General features: G+C 48.2%; 1 protein-coding gene across 1 annotated transcript in view; it reads right to left on the minus strand.

Annotated features, from left to right (window-relative positions):
• The window catches only part of Pfdn6 (prefoldin 6), a 92,242-nt gene extending 72,039 nt beyond the window's left edge, over window positions 1–20,203 (minus strand). The window contains exon 1 of the mRNA XM_068389911.1: window positions 19,996–20,203. Coding sequence (XP_068246012.1) covers window positions 19,996–20,077 — 82 coding nt within the window. The 5' untranslated portion in view covers window positions 20,078–20,203. The remainder of the gene's footprint in view (window positions 1–19,995) is intronic.
• Between the last annotated feature and the right edge of the window lie 2,348 nt (window positions 20,204–22,551).

The raw sequence follows: 22,551 nt of genomic DNA on the forward strand, positions 1-22,551 counted from the left end.
GGTCTTGATAGATTGGGTTTAGAATTTATGATTTTCTTTTTGTATTTTTGATCTGATTGTTGAGGAGGTTGGTGGACCTCCACTTGAATTTCCGATTTATTTAAATTGACTTCCAGATCAGAAATATCAACAGACAAATCATCATATTTATTTGACGTCGTAATTTTGATATTTCTTATGGAAGGGGGCGAGAGAGATGGAGGTCTCTCTCTTTTCCGATTAGTAGGTTTTGAGCTACCAGGTTTTTGCACCTTCCCCAATACAGGTGCACCTGGTAACTTGGTGTCAGGTGGCATCTCCATCAAATCAGGCAAGGACATGGCCTGGGAGAGGTTAGTACTATTGTTGGTAATGGGGGACGAAGGCTGTACAGAAATGGGCAATGACCCATTTTTAATATGCTGTGGCAAAGCCTCAGAAGGCAATATGATTACCTTGTCATGCAGAACTTTATTATCAGAGGTTGTATTTCTTTTCTTAGGATTACTGGCAGTGCTAGGTGGGGTTGCTGTCTCCTGTGGTAAATTTACCTTTGATTCTAAGGCCTTTGCATAGCTGGTTGATTTATTCAACAGTCTTTTTGCATGTCCCACACTTATGTGTTCTAAACTTGATTTGTTTAGGGCAGCTTCCTCCAACTTATACAGTTCGCATCTCCTATCAGTTGATTTATGATTCAAATTGCAATTTGAACACCTGGCCTCATGTGTACATTCTCCATGATAAGTTTTGGAGCAAATACCACACATTTTTCCATTTTTGCAAACTTTGGATGGGTGTCCAAATTTAAAACAATTAAAACATTGCAGGGGCTTTTGTTTGAAAGGCCGAACTTTAATCTTTTCATTTTCAATAAAAATATGGAAAGGTACATCAGCATCCTGGAAAGTGAGTATAATCATTGAAGTTCCAGGAACCTTATGCACTTTCCATACATTTAATGGACACATAGAAAGTATCTCCTCCTCTGTAAATTCGTATAGGTCCTTATTAAAGACCACTCCCCTTCCATAACTAAAATTTAGATGAGGTTTCATTTCCAATGTAATTTCATCACTGCCCGTCTGTAAGTTAGACAGTATTGCAGACTGAGTCGAAGATTTGGCATGGATGAGATAACTGTTCTTCCCAAAACGAGATATATCTCCAGGTGCTATGGTTCCTACCTTTTTTTGGATAAACTTACATATCTTAAAATAATTCCCTATTATCCCTTTAGATTCAGCTAAGAGCCACATTGGTGGTTTGGGTTTTCTCTGTGAAGGCATGGGTACATTTCTATCTTTTTCAAACCAATCAGCAGGTTTGTACCCATCTAATTCCTTTGGGACCTTATCACAAAGAGCTCCCATGATGTTCAATTCGTTAATTTTGATACTACTAATACTACTTATGGCATTAAACGCCTCATCGTGACTTTCAAAAGATATCCAAGAGTCCCATTTTTCATCTCCAAGTCACATCCTTATTTCCTTTATCAATCCATAGCACTCAAATGCTCTATATATATCATCATAATTTGTCTCTAATGTTTGGGAAACATGAAGGAATCGTAGTTTCCCTGTGTTACCCAAATTGCTAGATTTTTTAACATCAGTAGAGTGGTCCTTTTTAGTTCGAAGGTCGTCAACAGAGTTTTCCTTAATTACAGTAGCAGAAGTCGTCAACAGTGCCAGGGGGGAGTCAGCAAATCCAGGGGATGGGGAGTCAGTATTTGAAGGGTCCATATTTAAGGGTGGGATTTTCAGGTTTTTTGTTGTTTTGTTGGGGTACCTGCTTGAGAATTATAAGAAAGTATCATACGTTGGAAAGGAAATTTGCATTCTCCACTATCGGCACAATGAGAGTATACTTCCCCGATGGTCCACTCCATACCCTACCCAAAGGATAGCATCAAAACAGATATAGAGGCACAGGTGTAAGCTAAACCCACCTGTTAGGACTGAGACCAAAGTAATATGGAATCATCCTCCCCATATCTGTAATGATGGGCTTCCGGCCAAAAGCCAAGAGTCCCACCTCAAGGATTGGATCCCCCTAGATTCCGATGACCCAACCCTTGAGAGTAGTTCCTCCAAAAAGGTCCAAACCATCTTTGGGATGGCTGAGATCATCCAATACTCTCATATATAGCTTTGAATGCGAATACCTCCCAACCGTGATCCCTTCTCCCATTCATCTAAGCAGGCAGTAATAACGAATGTGGAAATATCCACGCCATTTAAATAAAATAGAAAAAAAATAGATAAATGAATAAATGAACAAATAAAATAAATAAATATATATATATATATATATGCATACATCTACATATATATATAACTAAGAAAAATAATAATCATAGAGATAGGACAGCAAGATGAAAGAAAGTTAATAAAATTAGGAGAAGGTCGAAGTAATATTAAGCAGAAGAACAAGATGAAAGAGAGAAATTTAGATTCGAACTGGGGGAGCAATTTCCCGAAGTTCGAGAGCCCTCTTGCCCGTCACCAAGATTCAGCACGGGAATGAAATGCTGTGCTGAAGCTCAATGACTTCATCAAGGCATTCTCTCATTAAGAGGGACTCAGGGACGAACCTGAACGTTACCCGCCCCCATCCCCTTGAATGGGCGATGTCATACAAGAGACCATGAAGTTCGCTAACACACTTGGCCGAAGCCAAAGCTAGTAGGAACACCATCTTCCAGGTTAGGTGGCGATCTGATGCCTGGCGTAATGGAGGTCTCTTAAGAGACCTGAGAACTCGAACCACATTCCATGGAGGAGGTCTCACTTCCGACTGAGGGCAGGTAAGTTCATAACAACGTATGACTAGAGAAAGTTCTAGCGATGAAGAAATGTCCATTCCTTTCAGTCTGGAAGCTGGACTCAAGGCAAAGCGATAGCCTTCCACTGCTGAGACTGAAAGGCGCATTTCTTCTCACAAATACAGAAGGAACTCCGCTATTGCTGAAATAGTGGCATCGAGTGGAGAGATACCTCTCCCACGACACCAACCACAGAAGACTTTCCACTTTGCCTGGTAGACCCTGCGGATGAATTTCACAGATGTCCAGACATCCTGACAGCAACTTGCTGCAAAAATCCTCTCTAAGTGAGGAGATGCTGGATAGTCTCCAGGCGTGAAGTCGCAGTGAAGCTACGGCTTTGTGGAAGATGTTGGCATGTGGTTGTCTGAGCAGATTGTGCCGTGGAGGGAGTTCTCTCAGTAGCTCCGTTAGGAGTTGCTGAAGGTCCGGAAACCATTCCGCGTGATGCCATAGCGGAGCTATGAGGGTCATTGAGAGATTGACCAATGTTCTGGTCTTGTTGAGCACCCTCCTCATCAGACAGAACGGGGGAAAGGCGTAAACGTCGATGTTGTCCCACCGTTGTTGGAAAGCATCTTGCCAGAGAGCCTTGGGATCTGGGACTGGGGAGCAGTACAGCGGAACCTTGAAGTTCAGGGCTGTTGCGAACAGATCCACAGTCGGAGAACCCCACAAAGTCAGGACTTTGTTGGCTACTAGATGATCCAAAGACCACTCGGTACTCACTATCTGAGACACTCTGCTCAGATTGTCGGCGAGCACATTCCTTTTGCCTGGAATGAAGCGTGCCGATAGTGGAACCGAGTGGGTTTCAGCCCATCTCAGTATCTCTACTGCAAGATGGGATAGCTGCTTCGAAAAGGTACCTCCTTGTTTGTTGATGTAAGCCACTACTGTGGTGTTGTCGCTCATCAAACCAAAGAGTGACCAGCCAGGTATTGTTGGAACTGTTGAAGGGCCAGGAAGACGACCTTCATCTCTGGGAGATTTATATGGAGGTACTTTTCTGATTCTGACCACAGGCCTGAGGTCGTGTGGTGCAGAACGTGGGCCCCCCCCCTCTTTCTTTGAGGCGTCCGAAAACAGCATCAAATCCGGGGGTAGGTTCTTGTCTGTCACCCACCACTGGAGGTCCGTCCGTTCCGCAGGTCCCATAAGGATCATGACGTCCGGGGAATCGTAACCTTGATTCCACCGGGACTTGAGTCGCAACCGAAGGGATCTCATCCTGAGGCGACCGTTGGGAACTAGACGAGCCAATGATGAAAGGTGACCGAGGAGACGTAACTACGATTGGGCTGGAAGTTCTTCTCGTCTGAGAAAAGGGCTTGCGACCTTCCTCAGCCTTGCTATCCTGTCATCTGATGGGAAGGCTTTCTGGAGATTGGTGTCTATAACCATGCCTAGATATTCCAGTTTTTGAATGGGAAGCAGAGAGGACTTCTCGAGATTTACCATGATCCCCAGATCCTGGCAAAATCTCAGAAGTTTGTCCCAGTGTTGAAGAAGGGATGACTCCAAGTCTGCTAGGATCAAACAGTCGTCCAGATAACGAAGGAGACGTATGCCGATCCTGTGTGCCCATGAAGATATTAGGATGAACACTCTGGTGAAAACTTGTGGTGCTGTGGAGAGACCGAAACACAGCACCTTGAACTGGTACTCTTTGTTGTCTAGGCTGAATCTTAAGTACTTCCTTGAAGACGGATGGATTGGGATCTGGAAGTACACGTCCTATAGATCCAGTGTACACATGAATTCTTGTGGTCTCACTGCTAGTCTGACCGTGTCTGCAGTCTCTATGCTGAACCGAGTTTGTTTGACAAACTTGTTCAGGGCCGAGAGGTCGATGACTGGTCTCCAGCCTCTAGACGCCTTCTTTACAAGAAAGAGTCGACTGAAGAAGCCCGGGGACCCATCGAGGACCTCTTGGAGAGCGCCCTTCTTCAAAAGGGTCTGGACTTCTGCCCGAAGGGCTTGCCCCCTTGCTGATCCCATGGCAAGGGAGCTCAATGACACTGGATTCATCGTCAGGGGAGGTAGAGATGATGTGAACGGGACGCGATATCCCTGACTGATTACGGAAATCGGTCCCGAGTTGCTGCCACCTGTCTGCGCAACTTTGTAGGCATCCCCCCACTGGTGGACATGCGTGGGGACTGCCAATCCTAGCGTTTGCGGCCTTGGCTGCTCCCTCTAGGATTCTTACCTCCTCTGGAAAACTTTTTGCCTTTCCTATCCTTGACAGGAAAGGGCTTAGACACTACTGTCTTCGCTGCTGCCGTTGGTTTCGTGGTCTTGGCCAGATGGGACTGCTGGGGTGCTGGAGGCTTATAGGGCTTAGATGTCAAAGCCCTATGAAGGAGCGAGTCTTGGTGGGACTTCCTCCACCTCTCAGTGGCCTGTTCCACATCCTTCGGCTCAACCAGGTTCGTTTTTTCTAAGAATGCCTGAGCCTATTGATCTCAGTGCTAGGGACCTTCTGATGGAACCTCTCAGCCACCGCATCCCGACGTTTCAGGATGGTGTTTGCCCACAAGTTAGAGACTTGGTGGGCCAGAAACTCGATCGTGCGAGTGCCTGAGAGGAGGAACGTCTTCATATCTTTCCTGGTACGTTCTTTGGAGAAATCCTCAGAGCGTATCAGGATACCTAAGGTCCCTAACTAGATGTCCAGCCACGAAGTAGCTTGCATAGCACACTTCGCAACCTTCTCCTGGTTAAGGATCTCGGTTGCCGGGAACGAGACCTGCCGGTTGAAGTGTCTCAAGAGGGACTCCCCTGGTAAGCTCTTCCAACGAATGGTGGAGAGGAAGAGCTAAACAAGGCTCCTCCAAGATCTCTAAGTAGCCTATCTCCTTTGCTGTACGCGAGGAGGTGGGAGAAGCTTGTTGCCGGCACTGGAATGGTTGGAGGAGGACAACTCGGAGAGCTGTACAGCAATCTTTTCCCTGGTACTCTTAACCCCGAGACCAGGGCAGAGCCGCACTGGCCTTGGAAGCTTTTTGAGTACCAAACACACGGTCCAAGACCGTGTCCTTGCCCTCTCGAGGAGGGATCTCTGGGTCGGCAAACCCATTGAGAGCCCTCATTAGAGTCAGAACTTGCCAAAATGCATGCTCTGACTCTTGTAGTTCTCCTCCTGACGTCGGACTTGCAGCGAAGTCTCCTGCCCCCAAAAGGCTCTTCTTGGGGAGGTTTGCGGACGTTCTCCGAGTGGCTAGTTGGCTCCGTCCTAGGTCTTGTAGAGGACTTTAGTACCGTCTACGAGTCCTTCGATTCCTTCCTGGGAAAGATGATGGACTCCAACATAGACGATGGCAAGTTCTTTTCAGCCCCTACCCGGGAAGACTTCTCAGCGCGAGGTGGGGTTTCCCCCATTGGTGCAATGGGGGAACGTCTCACCTCACGTGATTCCAATGAGGACAGGAAGTACTCGTCCGACAGGGAAGGAGAAAAAGTCTGGGGGGTGAAGGAACCTGCCTCGAAGGCTTGCGTGGAGTCAACTTAGCTCTCGGAGAAGCTAACATGTACGGAACTCCTCTTTTTCTCTTCAGTGGAGTAGAAACAGCCAAGGATCTGTGACCCAATTCAGAGAACAGGCTTGAAAGCCGGCGTAACCGCTCTGATTAGAGCAACGAACCATGGTTATTGGTTGACAGTCGCGCTGTCAGACACTCCCTCTGGAAGGACAGGGATCGACGGATCCCTGGGAGGAGTTCCCAAAGGTGGGTTCACCTGAAAAAAAAAAAAAAAAAAAAAAAGGGATCCTGGACCTTTCTGGATGTTTCCCTTCCGCCGCAATGTGCCCTGTTATGCGTTTGCGGGGATGGGAATGCGGCGATGGCGACCTTGCCGTGCATTGTCCCACAGCCTCGCGCGCGGGAGGGTATTAACGCTCACGCAATGAAGAATACCCGGGGTCGAGCGTGGGAGATTGCTGATGCGCGTGAGGGTGCGAAGGAGAATGATGGCGCGCAGGAGAATGATGGCGCGTAGGAGAATGATGGTGCGAAGGAGAATGATGGCGCGTAGGAGAATGATGGCGCGTAGGAGAATGATGGCGCGTAGGAGAATGATGGTGCGTAGGAGAATGATGGCGCGTAGGAGAATGATGGCGCATAGGAGAATGATGGCGCGTAGGAGAATGATGGCGCGTAGGAGAATGATGGCGCATAGGAGAATGATGGCGCGTAGGAGAATGATGGCGCGTAGGAGAATGATGGTGCGTAGGAGAATGATGGCGCGTAGGAGAATGATGGCGCATAGGAGAATGATGGCGCGTAGGAGAATGATGGCGCGCAGGAGAATGATGGTGCGAAGGAGAATGATGGCGCGTAGGAGAATGATGGCGCGTAGGAGAATGATGGCGCGTAGGAGAATGATGGCGCGTAGGAGAATGATGGCGCGTAGGAGAATGATGGCGCATAGGAGAATGATGGCGCGTAGGAAAATGATGCCGCGTAGGAGCGCGTTTGGGAGACTGTGGGCGCACAGGAGATCATTTGGGAGACTGTGGGCGCACAGGAGAGCGCGCGGGAGACTGTGGGCCCACAGGAGAGCGCGCAGGAGACTGATGGCAAGCGTGAGCGCGCAGGATCAGGGGATTGAACACGCGGGCGCGAGTTCGCGTGCCCCAGCGGATGTCGGAGGGTGCACGCACAGGAGAGATACCCCTGGCACGCAGCCGTGCAGTTGAAGCCTGTGCGCGCATCTTGTGGGCGTGCGTCAGCATGCGCCGCGCAACTGCAGGAGAGAATGGGCGTGTGCGCGTATCCTCGTAGGCGCAAGTAGGAGACTGCTCGTGTCAGCGCGATAGCGCGCTAGAGACAGCTGTTGGCGCGTTGGTGAGCACCGGCGCGTAAGAGAAGTCACCTTAGACTTCCCAATAGCGCCCAGATCCAAAGATTGTGGGCACGCAGGAGATCGCTGTCGTACAGGAGAGCAAGGGCGCGTTGGAGAGCGCTGACACGTAGGAGAGCGCTGGTGCGCAGGAGGTTGATGGCGCACAGTGGCGCGCTGACGCGCAGGTGAGCATGGGCGCATACTACCTTAATGCCCCGTATTAGGGTTTGATGCCTGACGAGCATGAAAGTCAGGATTCGTTGGCGAGTAGCGCGCATCAGCCCTCAGGAACGGAGACGGCAGGTCGGCAGGTCTGACGGGTGGAAGGTCGACATGCCATTTAAAAGGACGACCTTCCACCGAAGGGGATCGCGAACGATCCGCTGAGAGGTCCAGGACCAGAGCAGGAACAGTCAGAGATCGCTGAAGAGGCTCCTCTGCAGTGGACTGCAACGAAGATGACAAACCAAAGAGGCGCCTCCTCACCGCAGTTGAAGGAAGGCCTCTGGCCAAGAGGAAGGAGAGCTTTGCGGCGGATGCGCCCTCTGGGAACCGTTGGATCAGCAAGCTGACCTTCTGCAGTCCTCTGAAGAGGAGTCTCTGTAAGTGAACTCCCCAGAGGGAAAGAAACACCAGCAGGAAAGACCGTTGGAGTTAGTTTCTCCCTCGTAGGTTGAGCAGGAAAGGGAGAAACTAAGCCTTCAGCTACTGCGAGATTTGAAGAGGCAGAGGTATTAGGAGATACCGCATTGGATACCTCTGACACCACAACGTCGACAATCGACAGAGGATCAACCTCTGCCGCAGTCAGCAATTGCTTGACAGCGGCACCCAATCGGATATAGTCAAGAAATGCTTCCTTGGAGGGCGAACCCTTAAGCCCCAAGGAAGACCAAAGCTGCACAAGATGGGTTAGCGACACATCCTCCCCCGGGGGGAGAGGTGGAGCTGCCTCGCTAGGGGAGGCAACGCCATCTCTCGAACCCCGGGCTTGGAAAACAGTACAATGGTCTACGCTACCACTCGCCGGTCTCTCGAAAGAGACCGACCGAGTGGGAGCTTCGGAGGAGGTTTGAGCAACGGAAGAAGTGTCTGGGTTTTTCTCCTTTCAAAAAACCTTTCGAAGGAGAAACATCCCGCCTGGACTACTTCTTACGTTGCCGAGAAAACCTCTCCCACTGGGAGGTAGACCACTCCCTACACTCTCCACACTTGTTATCACAATCATACCGTTGACCTCTATAGTATGGGCCTGTCTCGACCGCCGACGTGAATGTTCTGCAGGGGTGGTCGAGTAATCCAGGGCAGGTGCGCATAATCGCAGAGGCCAACTTCACACACAAACCTGTCACAAAGAAAAAGCAAAAAAAAAGCATTAATGGCTGCCAATGAGCGGCGAAGATGAAAGCGGACACGTCCGACTACCATCCGAGCTGAGAGCAAAGTGAGCTCAAGCACAGGTGTGTGGGGGGGGGGTAACAAGCTACCCTCCCCTACTCCCGCTAACTAGCAGTGTGGGTAATAAGCCCTCGTTAAATTTTAATGGCTCGTCATTTCAGCTACGCCGAAAGTAATACCACTATTAAATAGCGTGGTTTGTATTTCAGTTACGGAACAAAGTAGTTTTTTCCCTAGGTTACAGTGCCCTGTAATAAAGTAAAATAATACCATGAAATGTCCGCTGGCATTACGAACTTCTGTTTGGTTGACTATGAAATCAGGATATTTCTTCTTTTTTTATAATTCTATACTTTTATATAAATTTAACACGTTGACTGCGATGTGCTCCACATCTGGCTCACAGAGGACTCTCTGAATGAGCGATGTGTACCCTATCTGGTACACATGCTAAGAATTATATATTTTTTCAAGTATCAAAATTTTATCAAAATAGGCTTTTTTTTACCAAAATATTATTGTAATATATTGGAAATTATTCAAAATAAACTAGAACATTAACTAAACACTTTTATTTATTACTGAAAATAATCTTCATTTGCTAGCAAAAGGGGCATATTTTTTTTTTTAATTCTTTCTTTCTTTCAGTAAAAAAAATAGAAAACATGACAAATTCGAAGATAATTTGTATTTTTCCTAACCATACAAACCTTAGCTATTTACAAAGGGTATTACTTTTAGCGCAGCTGAAATGACGAGCCAATAGTTTTTAACGAGGGTTAATTACCACCGCGCTAGTTAGCGGGGGGTGGGGAAGGGTAGCTTGCTACCCCTCCCCCCTCCACACACCGGTGACTTGCTTCACTTCATTTAGAGGTAGGACTTGACTTGGGGGTCAGGGATGGCGGGCACATATGTGTAAATAGCTAAGGTTTGTATGGTTAGGAAAAATACAAATTATGTTCGAATTTGTCATTTGTTCCGTAACCGAAATACAAACCACGCTATTTACAAAGGGTGACTTACCCCTTAGGAAGGGTGGAAAGTCCCCAGCCTTACTGACTTCGGCTTGCCCGGGGGCTCGATCCCTCAGTGAGCAGCACTAGAGAGAGGGAGCCCCTGTACCTCACAGGTTCCTAGCATCGCTAGGAACGAGTGGCCTACATAAGCAGTGTGAGGAGGAGGAGAGTGTGACTCGTCCTATGAAGTTGACCTTGAGACCTTCAGATAGGAATTCTAGGATAGGACGTTCCCCATACCACCTCGTCAGGGTATGGGAGACGCAACAGTATTAAGCTTAATACTAGGAGCACAAAGAAGCATGGGTTACCTGCAGAGGTCGAGGTCAGCTATGCGAGGACCAGGATGCTGCTTCCCCAAGAGAGGGGAGAATGAAGAAAGAAGTAAGGGTCAGACATACTCTTTCATTCACACAGACTAAGACCGGGTAACAACGCCCTCAACCTACTGCTACTTGTCCAAAAAGGAGCCTGAGGTTAGACCAGCTGTTGTGCAGCCACCACAGGGCCGATAGAGAACGTATCGAGGCTCCTGTGGGTCACGTCTTGCAGGTAGTGGGCTGTGAAGGTCGTTTGACGCTTCCAGACCCCAGCTTGAAGTACCTGCGTCACAGAGAAGTTTCTCTTGAAGGCCAGGGATGTAGCAATACCCCTGACATCGTGGGCCCGAGGGCGACGTGACGGAGGAGGGTCAGGATTCAGGGTGGATAACCCTTCGAATCCAAGCAGAGATGGTGTTCCTGGTGACCCTTCTCTTTGTCCTGCCTGTGCTCACAAACAAAGCTCGCACATGAGGACGGACTGCAGCCGTTCTCTTCAAGTAGTACCTCAGACACCTCACTGGGCATAGTAGCAGCTGGTCTGGGTCGTTTGTTACAGAACGGAGACTTGCGATCCTGAAAGAGTCGAACCGAGGATCCGGCACTCCAGGATTCTGAATCTTGGCCACAAACTCAGGGACGAACCTGAACGTTACCTCCCCCCATCCCCTTGAATGGGCGATGTCGTACGAGAGACCATGAAGTTCACTAACTCGCTTGGCCGAGGCCAAGGCGAGTAGGAAAGCCGTCTTCCAAGACAGGTGGCGATCGGAGGCCTGGCGTAATGGCTCGAAGGGAGGTCTCTTGAGAGACCTGAGGACTCGAACCACGTTCCAAGGAGGGGGTCTCACTTCCGACTGGGGGCAGGTAAGCTCATAGCTACGTATGAGTAAAGAGAGTTCTAGCGAAGAAGAAATATCCACGCCCTTCAATCTGAAGGCCAAGCTTAAGGCTGAGCGAAAGCCTTTCACTGCCGAGACAGAAAGGTGCATTTCTTCTCGCAGATACACGAGGAAGTCCGCTATTGCTGGAATAGTGGCATCGAGTGGAGAGATACCCCTTCCACGACACCAACCACAAAAGACTCTCCACTTCGCTTGGTAGACTCCCTCAGAGGACCTTCGCAGGTGCCGAGACATTCTCTCCGCAACCTGTTGCGAAAAGCCTCTCTCCGCGAGGAGACGCTGGATAATCTCCAGGCGTGAAGCCGAAGCGAGGCTACGGCCCTGTGAGGGACACCGGAGTGGGGTTGTCTGAGAAGCTTGTGTCGTGGAGGAAGCTCCCTTGGGAGTTCCGTCAGGAGTTGCAGAAGGTCCGGAAACCATTCCGCGTGATGCCATAGCGGAGCTACTAGAGTCATGGAACAGTTGACCGATAGTCTGGTCCTGTTGAGCACCCTTCTCATCAGACAGAATGGTGGGAAGGCGTACACGTCGATGTTGTCCCACCGTTGCTGGAAAGCATCTTGCCAGAGTGCCTTGGGGTCCGGGACTGGTGAGCAGTACAGGGGCAGCTTGAAGTTCAAGGCTGTCGCGAACAAGTCCACCGTCGGGGAACCCCACAAAGTCAGGACTTTGTTGGCTATCTGAGGATCCAAAGACCACTCGGTACTCACTATCTGCGAAGCCCTGCTCAGACTGTCGGCGAGCACATTCCTCTTGCCAGGAATGAAGCGAGCTGATAGTGTTATCGAGTGGGTTTCGGTCCACGTCAGAGTCTCTACTGCAAGATGGGATAGCTGTTGCGAAAAAGTGCCTCCCTGCTTGTTGATATAAGCCACTACCGTGGTGTTGTCGATCATCACCACCACGGAGTGACCCGCCAGGAACCGTTGGAACTGCTGAAGGGCCAGAAAGACGGCCTTCAATTCTAGCAGGTTGATGTGTAGGCACTTTTCTGATTCTGACCAAAGGCCTGAGGCCCTCTGGTTCAGAACGTGCGCCCCCTACCCTTCTTTTGACGCGTCCGAAAACAGAGTCAATTCCGGGGGGAGGACGAGAAGACTCACTTCCTTCCGCAGGTTCTCGTCGGCCAGCCACCACCGCAAGTCCGTCTGTTCCAGAGACCCCATTGGGATCAGAATGTCCGGGGAATCGGATCCTTGATTCCACCGGGACTTGAGCCGCCATTGAAGGGATCTCATCCTGAGGCGGCTGTTTGGAACCAGACGGACCAGGGAGGATAGGTGGCCTAAGAGACGCAACCACGATTGGGCGGGGAGTACTTTTCGCCTGAGGAAAGGTTCCGCCACCCTCCTCAGCCATGCTATCCGGTCGTCTGATGGAAAGGCTTTGTGGAGATTGGTGTCTATTAGCATGCCTAGATAAACCAGTCGTTGGGACGGCTGCAGAGAGGACTTCTCGAGGTTTACCACGATCCCCAGATCCTGGCAAAGATCTAGAAGCCTGTCTCGGTGCCGAAGAAGGGTCGACTCCGAGTCTGCTAGGATCAGCCAATCGTCTAGGTAACGAAGGAGACGAATGCCGTTCCTGTGCGCCCAAGTCGAAATCAGGGTGAACACACTGGTGAACACCTGAGGAGCTGTGGAGAGACCGAAACACAGCACCTTGAACTGGTAGATCTTGTTGTCTAGGCTGAATCTCAGGTACTTCCTGGAAGACGGATGGATTGGGATCTGGAAGTACGCGTCCTTTAGATCCAGTGTACACATGAAGTCTTGTGGTCTCACCGCAAGTCTGACCGTGTCTGCTGTTTCCATGCTGAACCGGGTTTGTTTGACAAACCTGTTCAGAGCCGAGAGATCGATGACGGGTCTCCAGCCTCCAGTAGCCTTCTTTACAAGAAAGAGTCGACTGAAGAAGCCTGGAGAGCCGTCCACGACCTCCTGAAGAGCACCCTTCTCGAACATGGTCTCGACTTCGGCCTGAAGGGCCAGCCCCTTTGCCGATCCCATGGCATAGGAGCTCAACGACACTGGATTCGCTGTCAGGGGAGGTTGAGATGACGTGAACAGGACGCGATAACCTTGGCCGATCACTGAGACCGTCCAAGCATCGGCCCCGTGATGCTGCCACCTGCGGACGCAACGCTGAAGGCATCCCCCCACTGGTGGACACGCAGGGGGACTGCCACCCCTAGGGCTTGCAGCCGTGGCCGCCACCCCTAGAAGTCTTGCCTCCCCTGGAGGACTTACAGCCCCTCTTGACCTTGGCTGGAAAGGGCTGGGGCTTAGACACCACTTCCTTAGCTGCCGGTGCCTGTTTGGGAGCCTTACGAGGCTGTTGCTGCTGTTGTGGCGGGGCTGGAGGCTTATAGGGCCGAGTTGTAAGGGCCCTGTGGAGGAGGGAGTCCGTGCTGGATTTCCTCCACCTCTCAGCCGTTCGTTCCAAGTCTTGAGGCTCAAACAGGCTCTCCCCCAGGAGGGAAGCATGTCGGAGCCTACACACATCTACGGCGGGGACCTTCGGATGGAATCTCTCGGACACAGCATCGCGACGCTTCAACACCGAGTTGGCCCACAGGGTGGTAACCTGGTGCGCCAAAAACTCGATGGAGCGGGTGCCCGAGAGTAAGAGGGTCTCCAGGGCCTTCCTATTGGTCTCCTTGGACAAGTCCTCCGATCGCAATAGGATGCCCAGAGATCCTAACCAGAAGTCCAGCCACGAAGTGGCCTGCATGGCACACTTAGCGACCTTCTCGTGGTTAAGGATCTCTGCCGCCGAGAACGACACCTGCCGGGCAGAGAGTTTCTCCAAGGGAACTCCCTTCGCCAGCTCCTCCACTGAGTGATAGAGAGGAAGAGCGAGGTTGTGCTCACCCAGGATCTCGAAATACCTCCTCTGCTGAAGGCGAGGAGGAGGGATGAGTTTGTTCCCGGCAGTGGAACGACTGGAGGAGGCAAGAAGTGCGAGCTGAGCGTTGGCCCTAGCTCTGGCACTCTTCAGCCCCCGAGACCAGGGCAGAGCTGCACTGGTCTTAGGGGCTTTCCGAACGTCAAACACTTCATCCAGAATCGTGTCTTTGCCTTCACGGGGGGGGGGGATGACTGGGTCCGTAAGTCTGTTAAGTTGCCTTATCAGGCTTAGGACCTGCCAGAAGGCATGTTCGGACTCTTGCTGTTCTCCTCCCTGCGGGCTGGCAGCTAAGTCTCCTGCCCCAGGAATCTCTTCCTGGGGTGATACGTGGACATTCCCCTGGGTAGTCGTGGGTTCCCGACGAATCCTTGCAGAGGATTTAGGGATGGTCTTGGAATCCTTGGGTTCCCTCCTGGGAGGGATACAGGATCCCAACAACGAGGTTCGAGGGGCCCCTTCCTCACGAGACGATTCTCCTGCCTGAAGCGAAGTCTCCCCTCCTGGTGCCGAGGGGGAGACTACCGCCCCACTGGACTCACCTGAGGACGGAAAGGCCTTGTCCACGGGAGAAGGAGAAAGTACTCGTGCAGGAGAGAGGACCCTCGAGACCGACCTCTTGGGAACCAACTTCGCCCTGGGGGAAGTCACCACGAAGTCCACTCCTCTCTTTCTCTTCAGCATAGGAGAGACAGCCGCTGGTTTGTTACCCTGGCCGGCGAGCGCTGGTTTCATAACCCTCACTAACGCCCGTGCCAGCGGACCAAACCAAGTCTGCTGCTCCAAGGACACAGAGTCCGAAATCCTCGCTAAGGTGAAAGGGATCGGGCGATCCTTTGGAGTGGACACGACGGTACCTGCCTGAAAAGAAGGTGGGGAAGAATGCTGTACTGACCTGTCTTAGTCCTGCACTACCAACCTGTGCTTGGATGGAGGTGATCCCGAGTGCCGTCTAGGAGCACGCGTCCCTGCTGCTACCACCGGCTGTGGAATTCACCGCGAACGATGGTCGCGCGAAGGCGAATGGTCGCGGGGGAGTGCGGGCGAGCGATCGCGCGGGCGTGCAGGTGGATGATCGCGCGGGCGCACAGGCGAGCGGTCGTGCGGGCGCGCAGGCGAGTGGGCGCAAGGGTGGTCAGGTAAATGAACACGTGTCCGAGGCGACGAACGCAAGCGTTGGCGCGACGGCGAGGGATCGTGCTGCCGCGTAGGCGAGGAAGATCGCTGGCGATGTAGATCCACAGGCGATCGATGACAAGCTGTGGTATGTCGATGCACTGATGTGCGATGGTGAGCAGCATGCGCAGGTGAATGACCGCGTAATGGTAAGCGATGGCGAGCAGCATGCGTAGGTGAATGATCACGTGATAGGGTGCGATGGTGATCAGCATCCGCAGGAGGGCGATCGTTCAGGGTTGTGCGATGAGGAGCAGCATGCGTAAGCGGGCGATCGTGCAGGGTTGTGCGATGGCTAGCAGCATGCGCAGGTGAATGATCGCGTGAAAGGGTGCGATGGTGATCAGCATCCGCAGGAGGGCGATCGTTCAGGGTTGTGCGATGAGGAGCAGCATGCGAAAGAGGGCGATCATGCAGGGTCGTGCGATGGCGAGCAGCATGCGCAGGAGGGCGATCGTGCAATGGCGAGCGATGGCGAGCAGCATTTGCAGGCGGGCGATCGCGCGATGGCGAGCTAGAAGCTGGCGAACCATGTTCCTTCAGGGGCGATGGCGAACGTCGGCGCGCTAGTTGTCGCTGTTGAATAGGCGATACTAAGATCGCCTGTGCGCGCTGGCAAGCAGGTGAACGCTGGCGAGGAGGTAATCGCTGGCGTGTAGGTGATCGCTGGCAAGCTGGTGATTGCTGGCGAGCAGAAGGTCGACGCGTGAGAGGACAGGTGGTGCGGCGCGTTCACGAGCAGGAACGGGAAGATCGCTGGCGCGTTGGCGAACATGTGTTTCTGACACACGCGCAGCACGATGTTGCGTAGCCACAGGACCAGGCGGATGGTGAGCAGGGAGTTCAGCAGGAACTAAAGGGTGGTCAGAGACCGCAGGGCGATGGTAATCAAATGAGCGCTGACGCTCGGAAGAGAGCTGACGAGCAGGAGAGCGCTGGCGAGGGGGGCCAACATCAGGAGAGAGCCGACGAGCATGCGAGCGTCGGCGAGCAGGAGAGTCTTGGCGAGCAGGAGATCGTCGACGAGCAGGTGAGCGCTGGCGAGCAGGAGAGCGCTTGTGCGCTAGCCCTGCTCGCGTAAGGGAAGAATCCCTTAGCCCCGAAGGGACCGTTGCCCGTCGGGTGACGAGTTCTCCAGAAGGCGAAGATCCGGCAGGAGATGGTGAGCGGTTTGCAAAGAGGTTCAAGGAGTCGAGGAGAGTCCCCCCCGGAGGACGAAGACCCAAAAAGGCGCCTCTTAGTCCCCCTGTAAGGAGAAGGGAGGCCCTTGTGGCGTAGAGGGCGGTGAGCCTTACGGCGGAGGCGGCCTCGGGGGAGATCGTCGGGACCATCGGTCCTCCGAAGGGGAGTCTCCGTCAAAACACTTCCCTCAGAAGGAAGCTGGGCAGCAGTCGAGACCGAAGGACTCACTTCCCCCTTCGAAGGATGTACGGAAGGAGGAGGAGAGCCTTGAGCACCATCATCAGCAACAGCACCTGCGGCGGAAGGCCCAGCCACGTCGGAGGCCTCTGTCACCACGACGTCGACAATACACAGAGGGTCTACCTCTGCTACCACCGGCGACTGTTTAACAGCGCCCCCCAACGAGACAAGGTCAATAAGAGCGACCCTGGAGGGCAAGCCCCTAAGCCCCAGGGACGACCAAATCTGTAAAAGATCATCACTGGATAAGGCATTATTATCAATAACCTCCCCCGGAGGAGGAGGGGGAACCGCCTAGCTATGGGAGGCGACGCCCTCTCCCCCCACCAAAGGTAGGGAAACAGAACAAGGGCCTGCGCTCCCACTCGGACGACTCTCCTTAAGAGGCGGACGAGGGGGAGCTTCGGAGGAGGTTTGGGCGGCGGAAGAAGAGTCCCGAGAACCTTCCTCCTTCAAGGCTAACCCCGGAGGAGAACGGTCTCTCTTGGACTTCTTCTTACGCTGACGGCCAAACCTCTCCCACTGGGAGGCAGACCACTCCCTGCACTCACGACACGTTATCCTGGTCGCACCGTCGGCCCTGACATAGAGGGCAGAGGGTGTGTGGATCCGTAATAACGTCCGACATGAAAGTCCCACAAGGACGGCCGGCAACTCCAGGGCATGTACGCATAGTAAAGAAAAAAAAAAAAAAAACTGAAGGTCAACTTCCAACCAATCACACACGCTGAAAAGAAAAAGCAGAAAATTAAAGGCTGTCACGAAGGCGATGAGCAGACACGTCTGATCACCGCCGAGCCAAAAGTGAAGTGAAGCAAGTCACCGGTGTGTGGAGGGGGGAGGGGTAGCAAGCTACCCTTCCCCACCCCCCGCTAAATAGCGCGGGGGTAATTAACCCTCGTTAAAAACTATTGGCTCGTCATTTCAGCAGCGCTAAAAGTAATACCCTTTGTAAATAGCGTGGTTTGTATTTCGGTTACGGAACAAATTATCATTAGATCAATAAAAATGCTATTCTTTTAACCTTAGATCATATTAATATAAATTCAATAGAAAAATAAATCAGTTTGGTAAACATTTTACATCTGAAAAAAATAGTGTCCTTTTCTTGGTGAAAAAAAATATCCATGTATGATGAGGGAAATCATGTAGTATTTAGAGTACAAGTATAAAATTAACATTTTTTTTCTGTTTTTTTTCTACATAAGGAAAACCAATAAAATACACAAATTTATATTCTTCAAACTGAATGTTTCAAGTTGAAACAACTGACACAGAGGAAAGGTTTACCATCACAATTCTCACATTGTGTCTACTCTTCGTGCTTTCTTTTGAGCTACAGAACTCCCTTTATTTTGTGACAGTATCTCATAACAGGAACGACAAAGCCTTCTTGTCTTTGCTTTGGGGCCATTAACTTCAGTCAGGGAATATTTTCTGTATGCATATGTACGCTTTTGCGTATATACAGTGTGTATATATGTGATATAAAGGAATAAGTAGAAATAGAGAAAATAATACTTATATACATACACATATATACATACATACATATATATGTATATATATATATGTGCATACATACATACAGTAAATATACGTACATACATATGGTACTAAAAGGAAGGCAAGAATTCAAATATTCTCTGGGATGTTAATTTTTCATCATATTGGGACAATGGGTAATTTGTATTTCAGTCCGAATATGCAAGTGTGTGTGTGTGTATATATAGATATATAGAGATATAGATATATATATATATATATATATATATATATATATATATATATATATATATATATATATAAACTACCCATTTTGTGTATGTGTCATTCCTTTTTCTGTTACTTCCTTTACCTAATTTTCTAATATTTTACATTATAATATATTCTCTTATACAGACATAAGGAAGAGTTCTTTTCCACATTTTATTCCACTCTCGCATACGTGTGAATATATGTATGTATATACGTGGATAGACAGGTACAAAAAGATGGGCTACCGTATACAGATGGACAGATATATATGAAAATCTGAAGAAGACCTAAATCATTTACTTGTATGTAAATACTTTTATCTATGCAAAATATAAATTTATATTGCCAAAAATACAGCCTGTATATATGTTTCTTAATGTGTATGTCTGTAACATGTATGTCATCTTATATGTATTATATTCAAGTGTATGTTTATATATATTCCTATATACACACGTGTGTACTACAAATTTTATGTGCACATATGAAAACATACAAAGGTGTTATATATATGTGTCTGTCAGACTGAGTATGAGCCACGTCTGGTACATGCTGCATACAGTAATTCCCTAGATCAGTCTGAGCGATATGCACCATAACTGAACATCCAAAGTGTGACCATATTCGGCACACAACGCCAGCAGAACTATCTCTAATCGTTCTGGGCGACTTGAGCCATATATGACCCCATCTATTATGTCTATATTAGGTACACAACGCCTGTAATGAAGACTTTTATGTCAGGCGAAGTGTACCACATAAAGTCACGCTTTTTACACTGGCTGAGCACTTGGCTTACCTTACAGATACACCATAACAATTCTCACGTCAATAGCTAGCTGGTTACTGATTTTAATTGGGGTTAAAGATAACGCCCATTGGGCAGTTTCACAGCATTGCCAATCGCAGTCAACGTGTTAACTTGTTTCCAATCTGGCAAATTATTTTAAATTGTGAAAAAGTAATAGAGGAAAACATTAGCTTTGCATAATTTGGCAGTATATGAAAACGTGGTTTTGTAAACAAATACCAAAAACAAATCCGGTCACATTAGCTACAATAAACATTTATTTACCCACCTTCTCATTACTGAACCAGCCCGTCCCAAGCAACTACAAAGCTTTTCACAGGGTTAAAAGTGAACCATCTCATTGATTTATTAAATCGTAACAATGTGGCATAGTCTGGGGTGCGAGGAAACTTTCCAACGCAGAGGTATAACCATGGAAAAAACACATACCGGTAAAATATAAAAACCATCTAATGGCATTAATGTGGAAAGGCACAGAGGCAGGCGGCTAAAAACCGAATCCATATACAATTCAGGCCTAAGGTAAGAGACAATGGTAAATTAATGGCGAAAGTAAAGAACGTCTAGCAGACGTGAGTCATGAGTTCCATCCACCCCAAAATAGGGTCTCCTCCTTACTTACCTTTCTGCAATTTTTTGAATGACACCAACTCCCCTTCAAATTTTTTCTGCATCTGGCTTGCTTCTGCGCCACCTGGACCCATGGTTATGAAATCAGATTAATGTATTACTACGAAATAATATCAGGTGCCAATAAATTCTACGATGAGTAGACGACACGAAGGCCTAAGAAGAATAACAAAGAAACGTAGCCAATGTTCCCCAAACTAAGGTTCTTCAACTTCTTCTTCTTCTTCTTCTTCAGCTACTGATGTGATGATCTGTTTCAAAAGGAGGCTGGGGAGAAAACTTAAAAAATTAAATTTCTCCTTGGTCTCTTCGCAACACTTAGGTTACGAGCATACTACATTTGTAAATACAAAGAGGTGCAAACACCATAAGTTTCCCTATCATTAGTGAGCTGACTTGGCTCCTACACAGGGTACATTACCGGTTTAGATTTATTTCTGAACCTCTAATCATCTAGGACTGTCTGATATATTTTCTTTACTTAATTTACTTAAAGGGTTGTGACAGGTAAACGTGGACTTGTCTTTTCAGTCAGCAGGGGAATCCAACTCTCTACATGACCTCCACAATTATTTTATCAAGTTTGTTCGAAAGCATTCAACATTTCGCACCATATATTGATTGTCTATTGTCAAATCTACACTATACACATAGATACCGCGTTTCAAAAAGAATTACCTATATACTGATACTGAAATTTTAATATTTTTTTTACTACTTGCATTTCAATTTAATAAATGTTCTACTGTGCCTCTCCCACTACATTTCGAATATTGCTTACCATCTCCATACCTACTTTTAAAACACCCTTAACATATAATATGAATTCGGTGTCATAATACTAGGTTATTAATATCTCAGTTTTTCAATACAATCTCTTTTGCAATATCCTAATAATTTCTTCCAAAAGATTGATAAGAAAGGAAGGGAAAACTACACATAGCATTATGATTTCGGCGAACCTCGATTTTCAATATGGTTACCCTAGGCCTAGGACAACAGCCCGACCCAGGGATACCACTCTAAATAGAAAATATAAAGCTCAGTGAGGAAAACTTATAATGTTAACACTATTGCAGATATTTTATATAGTTTGAAATGGGACATGGTAAAAAAAAATAGGAAGGTGAAAATTATTATAATGTTGAAAAAAAAATATAAAGGAAAATCATAATGGAAAAATAAACATGGAGAAATGAAGCAGATAATATTGAAGATATTATAAGAAGAATGTAAGAATAAAATACTGAAGACGAAGCAGATAGGAGACGTGGCTAAAAGTGGAAAAGGGGATCAGAATCATAGTGCAGGTTTATATCATAGTTTTATACTAAGGACAGAAGATGAAGGAAAGCCTTTTGATATCAATAGATAAAACAGTGATCACTATTTCTTCAATGTATCATTTGACAGTAGTAGATAGAATAGAAGATGCAAATTTCAATATTAAACTTTTATTAGAAATGGAAGGAAAGTAATGCTTATGTATAAACAACTAAAATTAAATGAGAACAAAGCTGAATTCATGGTGGTGGGCAAGAGACACAGTGTGAGAAACTTAGGTGATATTCAAATGAACATAAATAATGACTCGGCGCCGATATCTAGTAAAGTTCGAGATCTAGGTATATTTTTTGACTGTAACCTGTCTCTAAATGCCCAAATAAATAATGTAATAAAAAGTGCGGGTTATCATCTAAGAAATATTGCGTTTATAAAAAAGTACCTGGACGAAAACTCTGTTAATAAACTTGTGATAAACTGTGTTATTAACAGGATTGACTACTGCAACTCTATCTACTACAATTTACCAAAAGTCCAACTTAAGAAATTACAAAACATAATAAACAGAGGAACAAGACTGATAAAAGGTGTCCCACCTAGAGAAAGGATCACCCCTATACTAATTGATTTACACTAGCTGCCGATTAAAGCGAGAATTGAATTTGAAATATGTACAATAACCCACCAAGTTATCAGAACCGGGCGTTAAAAATACTTAAGAGAATTGCTACATATTGCGCAGCCAACAAATCGTGTCGACACGAGAATAGTTACGGATGGCTTTAAACTGTTGGAACCTAGATTTATGTCCACATTGGGCTCCAGAGCCTTTAAATATGTGGCCCCGAGACTATATAATAAGCTCCCACGAAACATTTGAATGATTGAAGACATTAAGGCTTTCAAGAGGAAACTGAAGACTTTCTTATTTCGTGAGTCTTTTGACAGAGACGATTTAACAGTAAATGAACAATGTGTGACTTGAAAAGAGAAATATTGCGAACAAACAAGGTAAAGCGACAGTGGAGGTCCTGTAGAGAGTGGGGTTCCCCTGCTGTATGGTGTTGTGTGTTCGGTTCGACTTGTTATGTATCAACTCATGTAGCCTAAATTATAATATCGAGGAAATAACAACACACGATTCCAAGATAAGGTAACCGGAACTGGTCTTTATTTTCATACGAAACAACGTATACTACAGAAAGTATGGCAAGCCATATGCCATCTGCCTCCCTTGAATAATAAGCATAATGAAGAAAGCATA

Source organism: Palaemon carinicauda, chromosome 16 (genome assembly GCF_036898095.1).
Source record: "Palaemon carinicauda isolate YSFRI2023 chromosome 16, ASM3689809v2, whole genome shotgun sequence".
Classification (NCBI taxonomy): Eukaryota; Metazoa; Arthropoda; class Malacostraca; order Decapoda; family Palaemonidae; genus Palaemon; species Palaemon carinicauda.